The sequence below is a fragment of the Neolamprologus brichardi genome, chromosome 17, assembly GCF_056152115.1.
Source record: "Neolamprologus brichardi isolate AB-2024 chromosome 17, ASM5615211v1, whole genome shotgun sequence".
NCBI lineage: Eukaryota > Metazoa > Chordata > Actinopteri > Cichliformes > Cichlidae > Neolamprologus > Neolamprologus brichardi.
In genome coordinates this window covers 36,658,502-36,676,397 of record NC_142120.1, presented here as the reverse complement: position 1 = coordinate 36,676,397, position 17,896 = coordinate 36,658,502, and the positions used below count along the sequence as shown (strand labels likewise).

The 17,896-nt window shown below is 49.5% G+C and overlaps 1 protein-coding gene and 1 pseudogene across 1 annotated transcript in view; both read right to left on the bottom strand.

Annotated features, from left to right (window-relative positions):
* Positions 1-919: 919 nt before the first annotated feature.
* Positions 920-17,896, bottom strand: part of LOC148098023 (uncharacterized) — a 206,070-nt pseudogene continuing 189,093 nt past the window's right edge.
* LOC148098027 (uncharacterized) overlaps positions 7,379-17,896 on the bottom strand; it is a 36,340-nt gene continuing 25,822 nt past the window's right edge. Inside the window, exon 8 of the mRNA XM_087831011.1 lies at positions 7,379-7,403. Within this exon, the coding sequence (XP_087687137.1) occupies positions 7,379-7,403 (25 nt within the window). The remainder of the gene's footprint in view (positions 7,404-17,896) is intronic.

The following is a 17,896-nucleotide window of genomic DNA, read 5'->3' as shown; positions in this document are numbered from 1 at the left end:
CAGAATACAGTGAAAATGAGAGAAACAGATATTTTTCTCTGATCATTGTGTTCTCTTTAACACTATCAGCTCTACTCTAAACAACCCTGAAAGCCTCTGCTGACACATGTAATCAGTTCCTTTCTTTCTTTGTAAACAAGGTCGAGTCTGTCAGGTCAGCAATAGTACTTCCTACAAATGACCCATCAGAGTTTATTCCATGACTGCAAACATGTTTCCATTTGTCACTTAGGCCTTTACTCTGAAATACAGGAAATGACATCATGGCTCAAAATCTTTGTCGTTCAACCAATTCTTTATTTAACATTTTTTTTTTTAACTTTATTTAATAAAGTACATTCAATAAAAACAGAAAGAACAGGAAACTGATTTTTGATGAAAAAAAAAGGTAACCACTGAACACAAACACCACAGAAGAACAATTTATAAAGATTAACACTGAACTACATGAACACTTTGATTCATTGCCTCATTAGAGCTTTAAGGAGAGCTGATCTGAACTCTGTGGAGCCTGATCTCCAGGGTTTTAAGTTGGACTCTGAAACCAGAAGAGGATGTTTCTCTCTCTTCAGATTCACTGTCGTCCTGTGATGGGAACGATTTCAGCGCTGCGTGATCACTCTGATGTTTGCACAGAGCAGATAATGAAGTGAATGTTTTGCCACATTGGTAACAGTGAAACAGTTTATTAGTAACGTGGGATCGTTTATGTGCGGAGTATGAACTGAGATTACTGAAGCTCTTGTCACACTGCTCACAGCTGTAGTTTCCTTCCATGTGTGTACGTTCATGCTCGTTACGACTACCTGAACATGAGAAGCTTTTGTCACAGTGTCTGCACTTGTATGGTTTCTCTCCTGTGTGGACTCGTTTGTGTGTTTTAAGGTTACTTGCCGTGGTGAAGGATGACCCACACTGATCACAGAGGTGCTTTTTGACCCCACTGTGAAAGAGTTCATGTCGTTTTAACTCAGTTGACGTGGGGAAGCTTCTCCCACATTCTTTGCAGTATTTCAGTTTGTCTCCAGTGTGTCTACGTTGATGTAGTTTTAGGCCGGCTTGCTGAGTGAAAGTTTCTCCACAGATGTCACAACGAAAGTCTTTCCCACCACCACAGCGATGACAGGGTTGAGAAGTGGATCCATCTGTGTCGCTCTGCTTCTAAACAAAGACACAAAGACAGTGTAAGTCAGTCCTTCAACACTCGCCTGAAATAAAGAGCATCTCTGCAGACGTCCAATTACATTTTACTGCTTCGATTAACACACTCAGTTTACTGGGCTACAATAACTACAATACTACCACCATAATACTACAGTAATACTTCTTTAATATTACAATAACATCTGACTTACACTTAAATGAAATGAAAATCTGAATAATGGCTCAGAGCTACTCTTCGGTGCAGTAGAAGTGCTAACATGCTAACACAATTTAATGAGCAGACTTGTTCCAAACAGTCAGACTGAACTTACAAGATAAAAAAAAAAATACATACCTCACAGTAACTGCACTTGTAGAGTCTCTTTCTGGTGTGGATCCGTTGGTGTCGTCTCAGGTGAGGCGGAGCTTTAAAAGTCTTCTCACACAGGTCACATTGATAAGGTCTCTCCTCAGTGTGGGTAAACATGTGGCGTTGTAACTGTGCGTCTGTTGTAAAGTATTTGCCACACTGATCACACCAGTACACATCTTCTCCGGAGTGAATGCGTAGGTGTGTATTTCGGCTCCATAGCTGGCTGAAGGTTTTTCCACAGATGTCACAGCTGTATGCCTTATTTCCAGAATGGGTAACTAGATGCTTCTGTAAGCTGCTACTTTGAGTAAAAGCTCTGCCACACTGATCACAGCTGTAAGCTTTAACTCCACTGTGGATGACTTGGTGTGTTTTTAGGGCTTTCTTCCAGGAAAACGACAGCTGAACGGTCTCTCTCCAGTGTGGATTAAATGATGTTGTTTTAGTTTAGACTTCCCAGTAAAATCCTTCCCACACTCGTCACAGGTGTTTTTTTTCTCTCTCTTTCTTCTGTGAGGTTTGTCGGCCTCCTGAGAGCGCTGACTTCTCAGTCCATGTTGGTCCTGCAGTGACAGAGATACAAACAGAGGCAGTGAGTGAAATGCAGTCATTAAACAAACTGAGGCTTCAAACTCCCTCCATTAACACTAGTTTTAAACCTGAAGGGGGAGTGTGGCACCAAACACCTTAAAGGTCTCTTATCCCCACCTACTGGTAGTAGTAACACATTACATCAAACCTGGTGTTAAAAATAATTAATCATTGTTCAAACAATCTAGAACCATGCCCATCTCTCCTACTTGTACACAAATATTAATGCTAACACTCAGAATAGTAATAAATGTTTACCAGGTCTGCACTTTTTTATATTTCCTGTTGCTGTTTCCTATTATATATTTCTATAATAAACCAAATGTAACAGTTACTAGCTTGACTCAGTGAAGGATGATGTCAGAGTCTGACTGTAACCTGAAGTTTTTTTTACTTTTACTCGCTACATTAAAAAAAATCAGTATTTTCTACTTCTTACATTTTCAAAACAGGCTTGTTACTTTTAGTTTAATTCATTTGAGGGGAGTTATTTCATCACTGCGGGCATCAAAGATCAAATTGATTTGAGCCTAAACAGTAACACATGAAATCCAATCCCGATCATGTACTAACAATATGAGATTAAAGAGGCAAAACTGTGTGCCATAGTCAGGGGTTAAAATGGGCCAGCGTTTATGTTTTTTGGCACAGAATCTGAACAGGTAGGGCTGTGCGATATGACCAAAGTCTCATATCCCGATATAAGACATCTATTGTCCCGATAACGATATAAATCACAAAAATGTAACATTTTCTGTAAATTCTGTGACTCTCGGGCAGCTCGACTTGCGCGAAGTGTTTCCAGCTGCGCGTCATGTAGCTGGAGTCGTGTGTTTTAACCGATGCATGAAACGATACATTTTTAGACATAAGTTGTAACGGCGCCGTTTTCTTTGTGAGTATTTATTACACGGCGTGCTGCGGGGAAAAGCCTGTTCTAACGTTTGAGTCTAAGGTTTATTTTTTAGCACCTGGCGTCTTTTTTACTTCTCATCCGTAAATAATCTGCTCTTTCACGTGATTCAGTTTATTTTGAAAAGTCTCAACAGGATCTTGAGCTTTATTGTGAAAGGTTTATGTGGAACATAAACAAGCGGACACGCAATGATTTTACCGTCGTTGTTTCTAACGACAACGCATAAAAACAGGCGCTTGTCCGTCCGTAGTGTGGTTATATTACATATAAGAGAAAGAGAGAACTTTAAGAAATTAATAATAACTACAGTGACATCAAAACCATGAAAAAATATTGCTGTAAACAGTTTATTTTATAGGAATAGTTGTCCTTACATCTTATGCCATCAGCTTGCCCTTGGTCACGGTTTCCTTGTATTTGCAAAAGCTGCATAAAAAGCGCTTGCAGCAAAAAACCATAACATACCAGAAACAGACTTTGCCGATCCGATCAGCTGTTCATAACACTTCCTACGTTGGAATAGATGTCAGCGCGAACTATCGCATGTCCGACTTTACCTGCCAAAACCTGCCTTCAGGGATACCTATACTGGTGTTTTTAAAAGTCATGTGTGACTTTATTGTTTTCTGTATTGTTTCTGGGATGCTTAGAACTCAAATTGCACTGTTGGCAATAGTTTATTTTGATGCACATGCTGTTTGTTTTGCAAATTTGCATTATAATATTTATTTTTGTTTTTCCTGCAGTATATAAAAATCTCAAAAATACTCAAAACAAATTTCCTGTGGTTGGAAACAATGTGCAACCTTTTTGCATTTACAGTTTTGAGGGATAAACCTCTGAAATCTCTCTAACTAGAAATATGTGTAGAAACAAAACTAAACAAAAACGACTTAAATTTTTTTGTATTTTATTGCAGTTTTTTGCAATTCATGTAGTTACTATGGACTTAATGCATACATAACATTAAAATTTGGGATATAATGGTCATATTGATGTATAGCAACTTGAAATGTTCCCAACAATGGCATTAAGAGCATGTAAAAATATAAAGATAAGCTCTGACAAACTTGGTTCTCTAGTAGGTGTTAAAGGGTTAAAAGATGAAGTACTGATATATATTTTATGCAAAACTAACTGAACCTTGTGCTATATTAATGTAATGTAATAATCATGTAATAATACAATGCCTACATTGTAGAGGGTGACTTTGCCTCTAAAGAGGAAAATGGGCAGGGAAGAGGTTAAAGTGGGATTCAGCAGGTGGGGAACCCTAAAATCAGCTGTAGTGGCTCAGTGTGGGGAAAAGAGTCACACCTCACAATCATTTCTATTGAGAGCTCCAGTCGATTTTCTTAATGTACAGGCTGTGATCAGCTGAGCTGCTGCTCTCTGTGGATGTACACACCTGAATTCAACCAGATTTAATTTAATTTATTTATTTAGGACAGTGCATGTTAATGAACATAAATGTAAATAAAAAAAAATTACATGAATGTAAACATGCCAGATTATAGCCAAAGGCTAATTTCCATCTGTTGTCCTTAAACATAAAAAAATAGACAATAATTCATAAAAAAAATCATCATTCATTCATAATAAAAACTCCATCACCAAACTTACACATACACACCATTCTGTTCCTAAATAAAACATTAAAACTATACAACTCATACATGATCACACACTTGATTTGTCCATAACCAGTTTTTTACCTTTGCTTTAAACAAATTGAATGTCAAGCATTCTCTAATGGGTTGAGGAAGACTGTTCCACAGATGGCCACCCTTAACAGAGAGGACGTTCTGCCCAAATGCTGTCCGTCTGTGGGGTATAAACAAGTCTCCTCGGATTGTAGCTCGAGTGGTCCTGTCTGAGCTTTCTTTATGCCTAATAAACTGCTTTAGTGGTGGTGGAGCAAGGGAGTGTAAGACTTTATATATTAAACACACTCTTTTAAGTTTCACTAAGTTATTGAAGTTCAGTAATTTATGTTTTTTTTAACACATGACAGTGGTGGTGGGAAGTCGGTTTTTTGTCAAGTAGTTTTAAACTTCTTTTATAAATGTTTTCAATAGTTTTAAGTGTTGTTGGACAAGCAAGTGACCAGGACGTCAAACAATAGTCCATATGAGAGATGATCATTGAGTAAAAATACGTTTTTGCAACATTCATATTTAAATTATTACGTATATGATTAAAATTTCGATTATTAAATTTAAGTACCTGGGACACTTTATTTATGTGACTCTTGAAGGATAATGTTGGGTCTAGAATGACCCCAAGATATTTAAATTCTGGAGCTAATTCAAGCTCTACTCCATCCAGGAATATGTTTGACTGCTTCAAGTTTAAGGGGCGTTTTGAAAAATACATACAGACAGTTTTTGAGGTGTTCAACATTAGGCATGAGTCCTCCAGCCAGCTATGCATTAATGCTAAAGCAGCTGTAAGATCTTTTGCCACCTGCTGGACACTATTTGCTTGCGTATATATAACTGCATCATCCGCATACATTTGAGCAAATATATTTGGACAGACTTCAGGTAAGTTATTGAAAAAAAGAGAGAACAATAAGGGCCCAAGAACAGATCCTTGAGGAACCCCTGTATCACAGTCTAAATATGGAGATTTAACCCCATCCAACACCACACACTGTTTCCTGTGTGAGAGATATGAGGCAAACCACTGAAGAGCCTGACTGGAGATATTAAACTGAGTCAATCTGGACAACAATATCTGATGGTTTACAGAGTTGAAAGCCTTCTTCAGATCTAAAAATACAGCTCCAACACAGGGACTCTTGTCCAGCAAGCTCTTCAAGTTCTCCACTAACATACACAGGGCAATATCTGTGGAGTGATGTGCCCGAAAGCCAAACTGCAATGGATGTAATGAGGGTTGGGTGTTTTCTAGGTGAGCAGTGAGGAGTTTAACCACCCACTTCTCAGCTATTTTAGATACAACCAGGAGTATGCTTATGGGGCGATAATTAGCCATGTCAGTCTTCACACCTGCTTTGAAAATTGGTGTAACTGCAGCAATTTTCCAATCTGTTGGAACAATGGAATGTTCGAAAGACATATTCAAAACATGAGTTGTTGGACGTACAAGCAAATCCATATGTTCCTTTAGGAAATTTGTGTTAATACCATATACATCAAGTGCTTTTGATTGTTTTAAACCTGGAATTAGTTTAGCAACTTCAGTGTCTGAAATATGAGTGATGGTGAACAAATTTTGACCAACATCATTCACATTATCAGAGCATACGACTGAGTCAAAGCTCTGACTGATCTCCTTAACAGATGAAATAAAGAAAGTGTTTAAGTTACTGGCAATAGATAGAGGCTCTCTAACAATAGAGTTATTTACATAAAGTTCAATTGTATTTTTACTTTTGTTTGAATGACGGCCAAGTAATTTATTTAAGTGTTGCCAGATAATTTTACCATTACCTTTGGCTCTTTCAATTATATTTATAAAAAAAATTTGCTTTGGCCTGTCTCAAACTTCTTGTTACTTTGTTCCGCATTGAAGTAAATCTCTGTCTATCCAGAGTTAGACCTGTTTTCAGGAACTGTTTTAGTAATTGATCTCTTGTTTTCATTAAATTCTTGCACTCTTTGTTTAACCAGGGCTAATTAGATGTTGTCTTTATTTTTTGGCGACCTCTAATGGAGTATGTTGATATAACATCCTTGACAATGTCAGTGAAGTGACTGCTGCAGAATTGTGGATCATCACTACACAATAAAGGCTCCCAGTTAACTGATGCTAATGCTTCTGCTACATTTTGTCGCTGACTTCTTGGTATAAATTCATAAAATGATCTCCTATTAGATGAACTTTGAAAGTCATTCTTAACCCGTGATTTTATAAGTTTTCTAGAAAATAATATAAAATTGTGGTCTGAAATACCAGTGATAAAATTATAAGATTTAATAATTCGCTCGGGCTTATTACTGAAAACCAGATCTATTTTAGTTTTAGAGTGTCTCGTTATTCTTGTGGGTTGTTCAATGTGTTGAGTAAAGTTCAAAGTCTCCATTATGTCCTTGAGTGTTTTTCTGTCCTTTTCACAGTCCCAGTTGACATTAAAATCTCCCATTACAATTATTTCATTAGACTTATTATTTATAGTATGATTATTTAAGTAATCTCTGTAGTTGTTCATAAAAAATATTCTTTGCGGAAGGAGGGCGATATAAACAGATCAACGTAAATAACATTTCTGGGGAAAGAGTGATTTTAACAGAAATATGTTCTATTTCGACATCTATTGGTGAACTAAGTAAAGAGCAGTCCAGGTGATTTTTACATACACAAGTATTCCTCCTCCTCTTGTTCTAATTCTATCCCTTCTGAATACTGTGTACTCTGGAAAGACAACCGCAGACTCAGGAGAAGAACTTGTGAGCCAAGATTCAGAGATACCCAAAATAGAAATATTGGAATTGCTTAGAATATGTTCCAGTTGCTCATGCTTTGGTAACATACTGCGAATGTTAATGTGTCCACATAGAAGCCCCTTTGGTTTATTTTAAGTGTCCCAGATTACTTTAGCCTGATTAAATGTCTTGCAGATCTTTGTTCCTCTGTAAATTTTAATAGCAGGATTTCTTGTCCTTTTGTTGACAATGCTATGAGCATTTAATGATGAGAAACCCTTTACCGGAGACTGTAATTTGGGTAGAGCAGGTGGGGGCCCAGGCAGCCGAGATGGGGGCCCAGGCAGCCGCGTTGGGGGCCAAGGCAGCCGAGGTGGAGGCCCAGACAGCCGAGGTGGAGGTCCGAGCAGCTGAGATGTAGGCTCAGGCAGCCAAGATTGAAACCCAGTCAGCTGAGGTTGAGGCCCAGGCAACTGAAATGGAGGCCCAGGCAACTGAAATGGAGGCCCTGGCAGCTGAGATGGAGGCCCAGCCAGCTGAGATGGAGGCCCAGGCAGCTGAGATGGAGGCCCAGGCAGGCCTAGGCTAACTAGGCTAATTAGTTGTAGCCAGTCCAAATCACTGATGTTTGAATTAGGTCCAGGATTTAGTTCTATATCACCAGCCAAAAGTAGCATGAGAACAAGTTTCAGAATCTCCAGCGACAGTTGTGGTATATTTGATTGTTCATGTTTACCTGGGGGTGGTCTATCATGACCAAAATCCAAGAATCTTGTGAACAAAAGATGTTGACTCCATTTGGCTGGGAAAGTGGTATAATTATCCAGTTTTCTTGGACATGTCGAACTCCACAGAAGATAAAAATGTATAAAAACAAAAAGACAAGTTGATGTCAAGATCCAGGGGTTTTTAGGTGGGTTTTTTGGCAAACGCACAGGACCTGCCAAGCTGTGTGTCTGCACCCTAGCAGCCATCTTGGATTCCCAAGATGTCTGCAGATGTTTCATGAGTTGTCCTGGCTGATTTCCATCCTCTACACCAGGGGTGTCAAACTCAATTGCACAGGGGGCCAAAACTCAAGGCACACTTTAGGTCGCGGGCCAAACAAGATAAACATTTATTGAACACACTTAAACAATGTTTTTTTAAAAATAAATATGAACAAAAACAGACAGGAATATTATTCCAGAATAAATAAATAAATAAATAAAATATTTTGACCTTCCTAAAAATATATCCTGTCAAAATTGTGCAAGTTAGAAATATGAACATGCTGCCAAAAAGAAAAAAATAAATGAAAGCATACACAAGGTTTGAGCTGCATGTAGTAAATGGGTTGAGAAGAAGCTCGAAATTCTCTTTTTGTGCTTCACAGTCACCAAAGCGCTGCGAACTCAGTGCGCTCAGTTTATCAGCAAAGTGCACCGACTTGGTTCAACATTACTTGGCAACAGTGAAAGTGAGGCAAGTTGCACTGGTGCATTTGTGACAGCTTGACTTGAAATGCCTTCACTGCATCATACATGCCATGTCCATGAACTGACAGATTTCCTTGCTGAGCTCCAGAGTTTTCCCCAACTCAGCCAAAGGACCTCTGTATGATAAGGAATGTCGGCAAACTCTGAATGTATTTCCCACATAGAAGACTGAAATTGACGGTGATTTAAACATTTAAACTCAAATAAAATTTATGGTTTGCAATATGGCTGTTCGATATAACGATATATATTGGATGACAATATAAAAACATTTATCGTTTCATTTTACGCTATTGTTTGTTTTGTGGTGTCGCAAAACAAACAAAAAACAGATTACGGCAATATTTTTTCATTGTTTTGATGGTCACTGTAGTGGTTATATTAATTTCTTAAAGTTCTTTCTTTCTGTAGAACTTTCTGTGGTCGGGTGGCACCGCCCACCAGGCGTGTGTAAGAAAGAAGAAAAGACGAAAAAACCCGGACCGGTTCGCCTGTTTGTTTTGTGGTGTCGCAAAACAAACAAAAAACAGATTACGGCAATATTTTTTCATTGTTTTGATGGTCACTGTAGTGGTTATATTAATTTCTTAAAGTTCTTTCTTTCTGTAGAACTTTCTGTGGTCGGGTGGCACCGCCCACCAGGCGTGTGAAAGAAAGAAGAAAAGACGAAAAAACCCGGACCGGTTCGCCTGGCCACCCTTTGTGCGGGTGTCCCCTCCCCAGGCTCCGAAAGCCTTGCCAGCCCTTGTGATCGGGTGGCACCGCCCACCAGGTGTGTGAAAGAAAGAAGAAAAAACCCGGACCGGGCCGCCTGGCCACCCTTTGTGCGGGTGTCCACTCCCCAGGCTCCGAAAGCCTTGCCAGCCCTTTTGATTGGGTGGCACCGCCCACCAGGCGTGTGAAAGAAGGAAGAAAAGAAGAAAAAACCCGGACCGGGCTGCCTGACCACCCTTTGTGCGGGTGTCCGCTCCCCAGGCTCCGAAAGCCTTGCCAGCCCTTGTGATCGGGTGGTACCGCCCACCAGGCGTGTGAAAGAAAGAAGAAAAAACCCAGACCGGGCGGCCTGGCCACCCTTTGTGCGGGTGTTCGCTCCACAGGCTCCGAAAGCCTTGCCAGCCCTTGTGATCGGGGGCACCACCCAGCAGGCGTGTGAAAGAAAGATAAAAAGAAGAAAAATCCCGGACCGGGCAGCCTGGCCGCCCTTTGTTCGGGTGTCCGCTCCCCAGGCTCCGAAAGCCTTGCCAGCCCTTGTGATCGGGTGGCACCGCCCACCAGGCGTATGAAAGAAAGAAGAAAAAACCCGGACCGGGCCGCCTGGCCACCCTTTGTGCGGGTGTCCGCTCCACAGGCTCCGAAAGCCTTGACAGCCCTTGTGATCGGGTGGCACCGCCCACCAGGCGTGTGAAAGAAAGAAGAAAAAACCCGGACCGGGCCGCCTGGCCACCCTTTGTGCGGGTGTCCACTCTACAGGCTCCGAAAGCCTTGCCAGCCCTTGTGATCGGGTGGCACCGCCCACCAGGCGTGTGAAAGAAAGAAGAAAAATCCCGGACCGGGCCGCCTGACCACCCTTTGTGCGGGTGTCCGCTCCCCAGGCTCCAAAAGCCTTGCCAACCCTTGTGATCGGGTGGCACCGACCACCAGGCGTGTGAAAGAAAGATGAAAAGAAGAAAAATCCCGGACCGGGCCGCCTGGCCACCCATAAACGGGTGTCCGCTCCCCAGGCTCCGAAAGCCTTGACAGCCCTTGTGATCGGGTGGCACCGCCCACCAGGCGTGTGAAAGAAAGAAGAAAAAACCCGGACCGGGCCGCCTGGCCACCCTTTGTGCGGGTGTCCGCTCCACAGGCTCCGAAAGCCTTGCCAGCCCTTGTGATCGGGTGGCACCGCCCACCAGGCGTGTGAAAGAAAGATGAAAAGAAGAAAAATCCCGGACCGGGCCACCTGGCCACCCTTTGTGCGGGTGTCCGCTCCCAAGGCTCCGAAAGCCTTGCCAACCCTTGTGATCGGGTGGCACCGCCCACCAGGCGTGTGAAAGAAAGAAGAAAAAACCCGGACCGGGCCGCCTGGCCACCCTTTTTGCGGGTGTCCGCTCCACAGGCTCCGAAAGCCTTGCGAGCCCTTGTGATCGGGTGGCACCGCTCACCAGGCGTGTGAAAGAAAGAAGAAAAGACGAAAAATCCCGGACCGGGCCGCCTGGGCACCCTTTTCGGTTTTCCACTCCCCAGGCTCCGAAAGCCTTGCTAGCCCTTGTGATCGGGTGGCACCGCCCACCAGGCGTGTGAAAGAAAGAAGAAAAAACCCGGACCGGGCCGCCATGCCAGCCTTTGTGCGGGTGTCCGCTCCACAGGCTCCGAAAGCCTTGCCAGCCCTTGTGATCGGGTGGCACCGCCCACCAGGCGTGTGAAAGAAACAAGAAAAAACCCGGACCGGGCCGCCTGGCCACCCTTTGTGCGGGTGTCCGCTCCACAGGCTCCGAAAGCCTTGCCAGCCCTTGTGATCGGGTGGCACTGCCCACCAGGCGTCTGAAAGAAAGAAGAAAAAACCCGGACCGGGCCGCCTGGCCACCCTTTGTGCGGGTGTCCGCTCCACAGGCTCCGAAAGCCTTGCCAGCCCTTGTGATCGGGTGGCACCGCCCACCAGGCGTGTGAAAGAAAGAAGAAAAATCCCGGACCGGGCCGCCTGGCCACCCTTTGTGCGGGTGTCCGCTCCACAGGCTCCGAAAGCCTTGCCAGCCCTTGTGATCGGGTGGCACCGCCCACCAGGCGTGTGAAAGAAAGAAGAAAAAACCCGGACCGGGCCGCCTGGCCACCCTTTGTGCGGGTGTCCGCTCCCCAGGCTCCGAAAGCCTTGCCAGCCCTTGTGATCGGGTGGCACCGCCCACCAGGCGTGTGAAAGAAAGAAGAAAAAAGCCGGACCGGGCCGCCTGGCCACCCTTTGTGCGGGTGTCCGCTCCAAAGGCTCCGAAAGCCTTGCCAGCCCTTGTGATCGTGTGGCACCGCCCACCAGGCGTGTGAAAGAAAGAAGAAAAGACGAGAAAAACCCGGACCGGGCCGCCTGGCCACCCTTCGTGCGGGTGTCCGCTCCCCAGGCTCCGAAAGCCTTACCAGTCCTTGTGATCGGGTGGCACCGCTCACCAGGCGTGTGAAAGAAAGAAGAAAAAACCCAGACCGGGCCGCGTGGCCACCCTTTGTGCGGGTGTCCGCTCCACAGGTTTCGAAAGCCTTGCCAGCCCTTGTAATCGGGAGCACCACCCACCAGGCGTGTGAAAGAAAGATGAAAAGAAGAAAAATCCCGGACCGGGCCACCTGGCCACCCTTTGTGCGGGTGTCCGCTCCCAAGGCTCCGAAAGCCTTGCCAGCCCTTGTGATCGGGTGGCACCGCCCACCAGGCGTGTGAAAGAAAGAAGAAAAAACCCGGACCGGGCCGCCTGGCCACCCTTTTTGCGGGTGTCCGCTCCACAGGCTCCGAAAGCCTTGCCAGCCCTTGTGATCGGGTGGCACCGCTCACCAGGCGTGTGAAAGAAAGAAGAAAAGACGAAAAATCCCGGACCGGGCCGCCTGACCACCCTTTGTGCGGGTGTCCGCTCCCCAGGCTCCGAAAGCCTTGCCAGCCCTTGTGATCGGGTGGCACCGCCCACCAGGCGTGTGAAAGAAAGAAGAAAAGACGAAAAATCCCGGACCGGGCCGCCTGGCCACCCTTTGTGCGGGTGTCCGCTCCCAAGACTCCGAAAGCCTATCCAGCCCTTGTGATCGGGTGGCACCGCCCACCAGGCGTGTGAAAGAAAGAAGAAAAAACCCGGACCGGGCCGCCTGGCCACCCTTTGTGCGGGTGTTCGCTCCCCAGGTTCCGAAAGCCTTGCCAGCCCATGTGATCGGGCGGCACCGCCCAGCAGGCGTGTGAAAGAAAGAAGAAAAATCCCGGACCGGGCCGCCTGGCCACCCTTTGTGCGGGTGTCCGCTCCACAGGCTCCGAAAGCCTTGCCAGCCCTTGTGATCGGGTGGCACCGCCCACCAGGCGTGTGAAAGAAAGAAGAAAAAACCCGGACCGGGCCGCCTGGCCACCCTTTGTGCGGGTGTCCGCTCCCCAGGCTCCGAAAGCCTTGCCAGCCCTTGTGATCGGGTGGCACCGCCCACCAGGCGTGTGAAAGAAAGAAGAAAAAAGCCGGACCGGGCCGCCTGGCCACCCTTTGTGCGGGTGTCCGCTCCAAAGGATCCGAAAGCCTTGCCAGCCCTTGTGATCGGGTGGCACCGCCCACCAGGCGTGTGAAAGAAAGAAGAAAAGACGAGAAAAACCCGGACCGGGCCGCCTGGCCACCCTTCGTGCGGGTGTCCGCTCCCCAGGCTCCGAAAGCCTTACCAGTCCTTGTGATCGGGTGGCACCGCTCACCAGGCGTGTGAAAGAAAGAAGAAAAAACCCAGACCGGGCCGCCTGGCCACCCTTTGTGCGGGTGTCCGCTCCACAGGCTCCGAAAGCCTTGCCAGCCCTTGTAATCGGGAGCACCACCCACCAGGCGTGTGAAAGAAAGATGAAAAGAAGAAAAATCCCGGACCGGGCCGCCTGGCCACCCTTTGTGCGGGTGTCCGCTCCCAAGGCTCCGAAAGCCTTGACAGCCCTTGTGATCGGGTGGCACCGCCCACCAGGCGTGTGAAAGAAAGAAGGAAAAACCCGGACCGGGCCGCCTGGCCACCCTTTGTGCGGGTGTCCGCTCCCCAGGCTCCGAAAGCCTTTCCAGCCCTTGTGATCGGGTGGCACCGCCCACCAGGCGTGTGAAAGAAAGAAGAAAAAACCCGGACCGGGCGCCCTGGCCACCCTTTGTGTGGGTGTCCGCTTCACAGGCTCCAAAAGCCTTGACAGCCCTTGTGATCGGGTGACACCGCCCACCAGGCGTGTGAAAGAAAGAAGAAAAAACCCGGACCGGGCCGCCTGGCCACCCTTTGTGCGGGTGTCCGCTCCCCAGGCTCCAAACGCCTTGCCAGCCCTTGTGATCGGGTGGCACCGCCCACCAGGCGTGTGAAAGAAAGAAGAAAAATCCCGGACCGGGCCGCCTGGGCACCCTTTTCGGTTTTCCGCTCCCCAGGCTCCGAAAGCCTTGCTAGCCCTTGTGATCGGGTGGCACCGCCCACCAGGCGTGTGAAAGAAAGAAGAAAAAACCCGGACCGGGCCGCCATGCCAGCCTTTGTGCGGGTGTCCGCTCCACAGGCTCCGAAAGCCTTGCCAGCCCTTGTGATCGGGTGGCACCGCCCACCAGGCGTGTGAAAGAAAGAAGAAAAAACCCGGACCGGGCCGCCTGGCCACCCTTTGTGCGGGTGTCCGCTCCACAGGCTCCGAAAGCTTTGCCAGCCCTTGTGATCGGGTGGCACCGCCCACCAGGCGTGTGAAAGAAAGAAGAAAAAACCCGGACCGGGCCGCCTGGCCACCCTTTGTGCGGGTGTCCGCTCCGCAGGCTCCGAAAGCCTTGCCAGCCCTTGTGATCGGGTGGCACCGCCCACCAGGCGTGTGAAAGAAAGAAGAAAAATCCCGGACCGGGCCGCCTGGCCACCCTTTGTGCGGGTGTCCGCTCCACAGGCTCCGAAAGCCTTGCCAGCCCTTGTGATCGGGTGGCACCGCCCACCAGGCGTGTGAAAGAAAGAAGAAAAAACCCGGCCTGGCCGCCTGGCCACCCTTTGTGCGGGTGTCCGCTCCCCAGGCTCCGAAAGCCTTGCCAGCCCTTGTGATCGGGTGGCACCGCCCACCAGGCGTGTGAAAGAAAGAAGAAAAAAGCCGGACCGGGCCGCCTGGCCACCCTTTGTGCGGGTGTCCGCTCCAAAGGCTCCGAAAGCCTTGCCAGCCCTTGTGATTGGGTGGCACCGCCCACCAGGCGTGTGAAAGAAGGAAGAAAAGAAGAAAAAACCCGGACCGGGCTGCCTGACCACCCTTTGTGCGGGTGTCCGCTCCCCAGGCTCCGAAAGCCTTGCCAGCCCTTGTGATCGGGTGGCACCGCCCACCAGGCGTGTGAAAGAAAGAAGAAAAAACCCGGACCGAGCCGCCTGGCCACCCTTTGTGCGGATGTCCGCTCCCCAGGCTCCGAAAGCCTTGCCAGCCTTTGTGATCGGGTGGTACCGCCCACCAGGCGTGTGAAAGAAAGAAGAAAAAACCCAGACCGGGCGGCCTGGCCACCCTTTGTGCGGGTGTTCGCTCCACAGGCTCCGAAAGCCTTGCCAGCCGTTGTGATCGGGGGCACCACCCAGCAGGCGTGTGAAAGAAAGATAAAAAGAAGAAAAATCCCGGACCGGGCAGCCTGGCCACCCTTTGTTCGGGTGTCCGCTCCCCAGGCTCCGAAAGCCTTGCCAGCCCTTGTGATCGGGTGGCACCGCCCACCAGGCGTATGAAAGAAAGAAGAAAAAACCCGGACCGGGCCGCCTGGCCACCCTTTGTGCGGGTGTCCACTCCACAGGCTCCGAAAGCCTTGACAGCCCTTGTGATCGGGTGGCACCGCCCACCAGGCGTGTGAAAGAAAGAAGAAAAAACCCGGACCGGGCCGCCTGGCCACCCTTTGTGCGGGTGTCCGTTCTACAGGCTCCGAAAGCCTTGCCAGCCCTTGTGATCGGGTGGCACCGCCCACCAGGCGTGTGAAAGAAAGAAGAAAAATCCCGGACCGGCCCGCCTGGCCACCCTTTGTGCGGGTGTCCGCTCCCCAGGCTCCAAAAGCCTTGCCAACCCTTGTGATCGGGTGGCACCGCCCACCAGGCGTGTGAAAGAAAGATGAAAAGAAGAAAAATCCCGGACCGGGCCGCCTGGCCACCCATAAACGGGTGTCCGCTCCCCAGGCTCCGAAAGCCTTGCCAGCCCTTGTGATCGGGTGGCACCGCCCACCAGGCGTGTGAAAGAAAGAAGAAAAAACCCGGACCGGGCCGCCTGGCCACCCTTTGTGCGGGTGTCCGCTCCACAGGCTCCGAAAGCCTTGCCAGCCCTTGTGATCGGGTGGCACCGCCCACCAGGCGTGTGAAAGAAAGAAGAAAAGACAGAAGAAAAGACGACCAGGCCGCCTGGCCACCCTTTGTGCGGGTGTCCGCTCCACAGGCTCCGAAAGCCTTGCCAGCCCTTGTGATCGGGTGGCACCGCCCACCAGGCGTGTGAAAGAAGGAAGAAAAGACGAGAAAAACCCAGACCGGGCCGCCTGGCCACCCTTCGTGCGGGTGTCCGCTCCCCAGGCTCCGAAAGCCTTACCAGTCCTTGTGATCGGGTGGCACCGCTCACCAGGCGTGTGAAAGAAAGAAGAAAAAACCCAGACCGGGCCGCGTGGCCACCCTTTGTGCGGGTGTCCGCTCCACAGGCTCCGAAAGCCTTGCCAGCCCTTGTAATCGGGAGCACCGCCCACCAGGCGTGTGAAAGAAAGATGAAAAGAAGAAAAATCCCGGACCGGGCCACCTGGCCACCCTTTGTGCGGGTGTCCGCTCCCAAGGCTCCGAAAGCCTTGCCAACCCTTGTGATCGGGTGGCACCGCCCACCAGGCGTGTGAAAGAAAGAAGAAAAAACCCGGACCGGGCCGCCTTGCCACCCTTTTTGCGGGTGTCCGCTCCACAGGCTCCGAAAGCCTTGCCAGCCCTTGTGATCGGGTGGCACCGCTCACCAGGCGTGTGAAAGAAAGAAGAAAAGACGAAAAATCCCGGACCGGGCCGCATGACCACCCTTTGTGCGGGTGTCCGCTCCCCAGGCTCCGAAAGCCTTGTCAGCCCTTGTGATCGGGTGGCACCGCCCACCAGGCGTGTGAAAGAAAGAAGAAAAGACGAAAAATCCCGGACCGGGCCGCCTGGCCACCCTTTGTGCGGGTGTCCGCTCCCAAGACTCCGAAAGCCTATCCAGCCCTTGTGATCGGGTGGCACCGCCCACCAGGCGTTTGAAAGAAAGAAGAAAAAACCCGGACCGGGCCGCCTGGCCACCCTTTGTGCGGGTGTTCGCTCCCCAGGTTCCGAAAGCCTTGCCAGCCCATGAGATCGGGCGGCACCGCCCAGCAGGCGTGTGAAAGAAAGAAGAAAAAACCCGGACCGGGCCGCCTGGCCACCCTTTGTGCGGGTGTCCGCTCCCCAGGCTCCGAAAGCCTTGACAGCCCTTGTGATCGGGCTGCACCGCCCACCAGGCGTGTGAAAGAAAGAAGAAAAAACCCGGACCGGGCCGCCTGGCCACCCTTTGTGCGGATGTCCGCTCCAAAGGCCCCGAACGCCTTGCCAGCCCTTGTGATCGGGTGGCACCGCCCACCAGGCGTGTGAAAGAAAGAAGAAAAATCCCGGACCGGGCCGCCTGGGCACCCTTTTCGGTTTTCCACTCCCCAGGCTCCGAAAGCCTTGCTAGCCCTAGTGATCGGGTGGCACCGCCCACCAGGCGTGTGAAAGAAAGAAGAAAAAACCCGGACCGGGCCGCCATGCCAGCCTTTGTGCGGGTGTCCGCTCCACAGGCTCCGAAAGCCTTGCCAGCCCTTGTGATCGGGTGGCACCGCCCACCAGGCGTGTGAAAGAAAGAAGAAAAAACCCGGACCGGGCCGCCTGGCCACCCTTTGTGCGGGTGTCCGCTCCACAGGCTCCGAAAGCCTTGCCAGCCCTTGTGATCGGGTGGCACCGCCCACCAGGCGTCTGAAAGAAAGAAGAAAAAACCCGGACCGGGCCGCCTGGCCACCCTTTGTGCGGGTGTCCACTCCACAGGCTCCGAAAGCCTTGCCAGCCCTTGTGATCGGGTGGCACCGCCCACCAGGCGTGTGAAAGAAAGAAGAAAAATCCCGGACCGGGCCGCCTGGCCACCCTTTGTGCGGGTGTCCGCTCCACAGGCTCCGAAAGCCTTGCCAGCCCTTGTGATCGGGTGGCACCGCCCACCAGGCGTGTGAAAGAAAGAAGAAAAAACCCGGACCGGGCCGCCTGGCCACCCTTTGTGCGGGTGTCCGCTCCCCAGGCTCCGAAAGCCTTGCCAGCCCTTGTGATCGGGTGGCACCGCCCACCAGGCGTGTGAAAGAAAGAAGAAAAAAGCCGGACCGGGCCG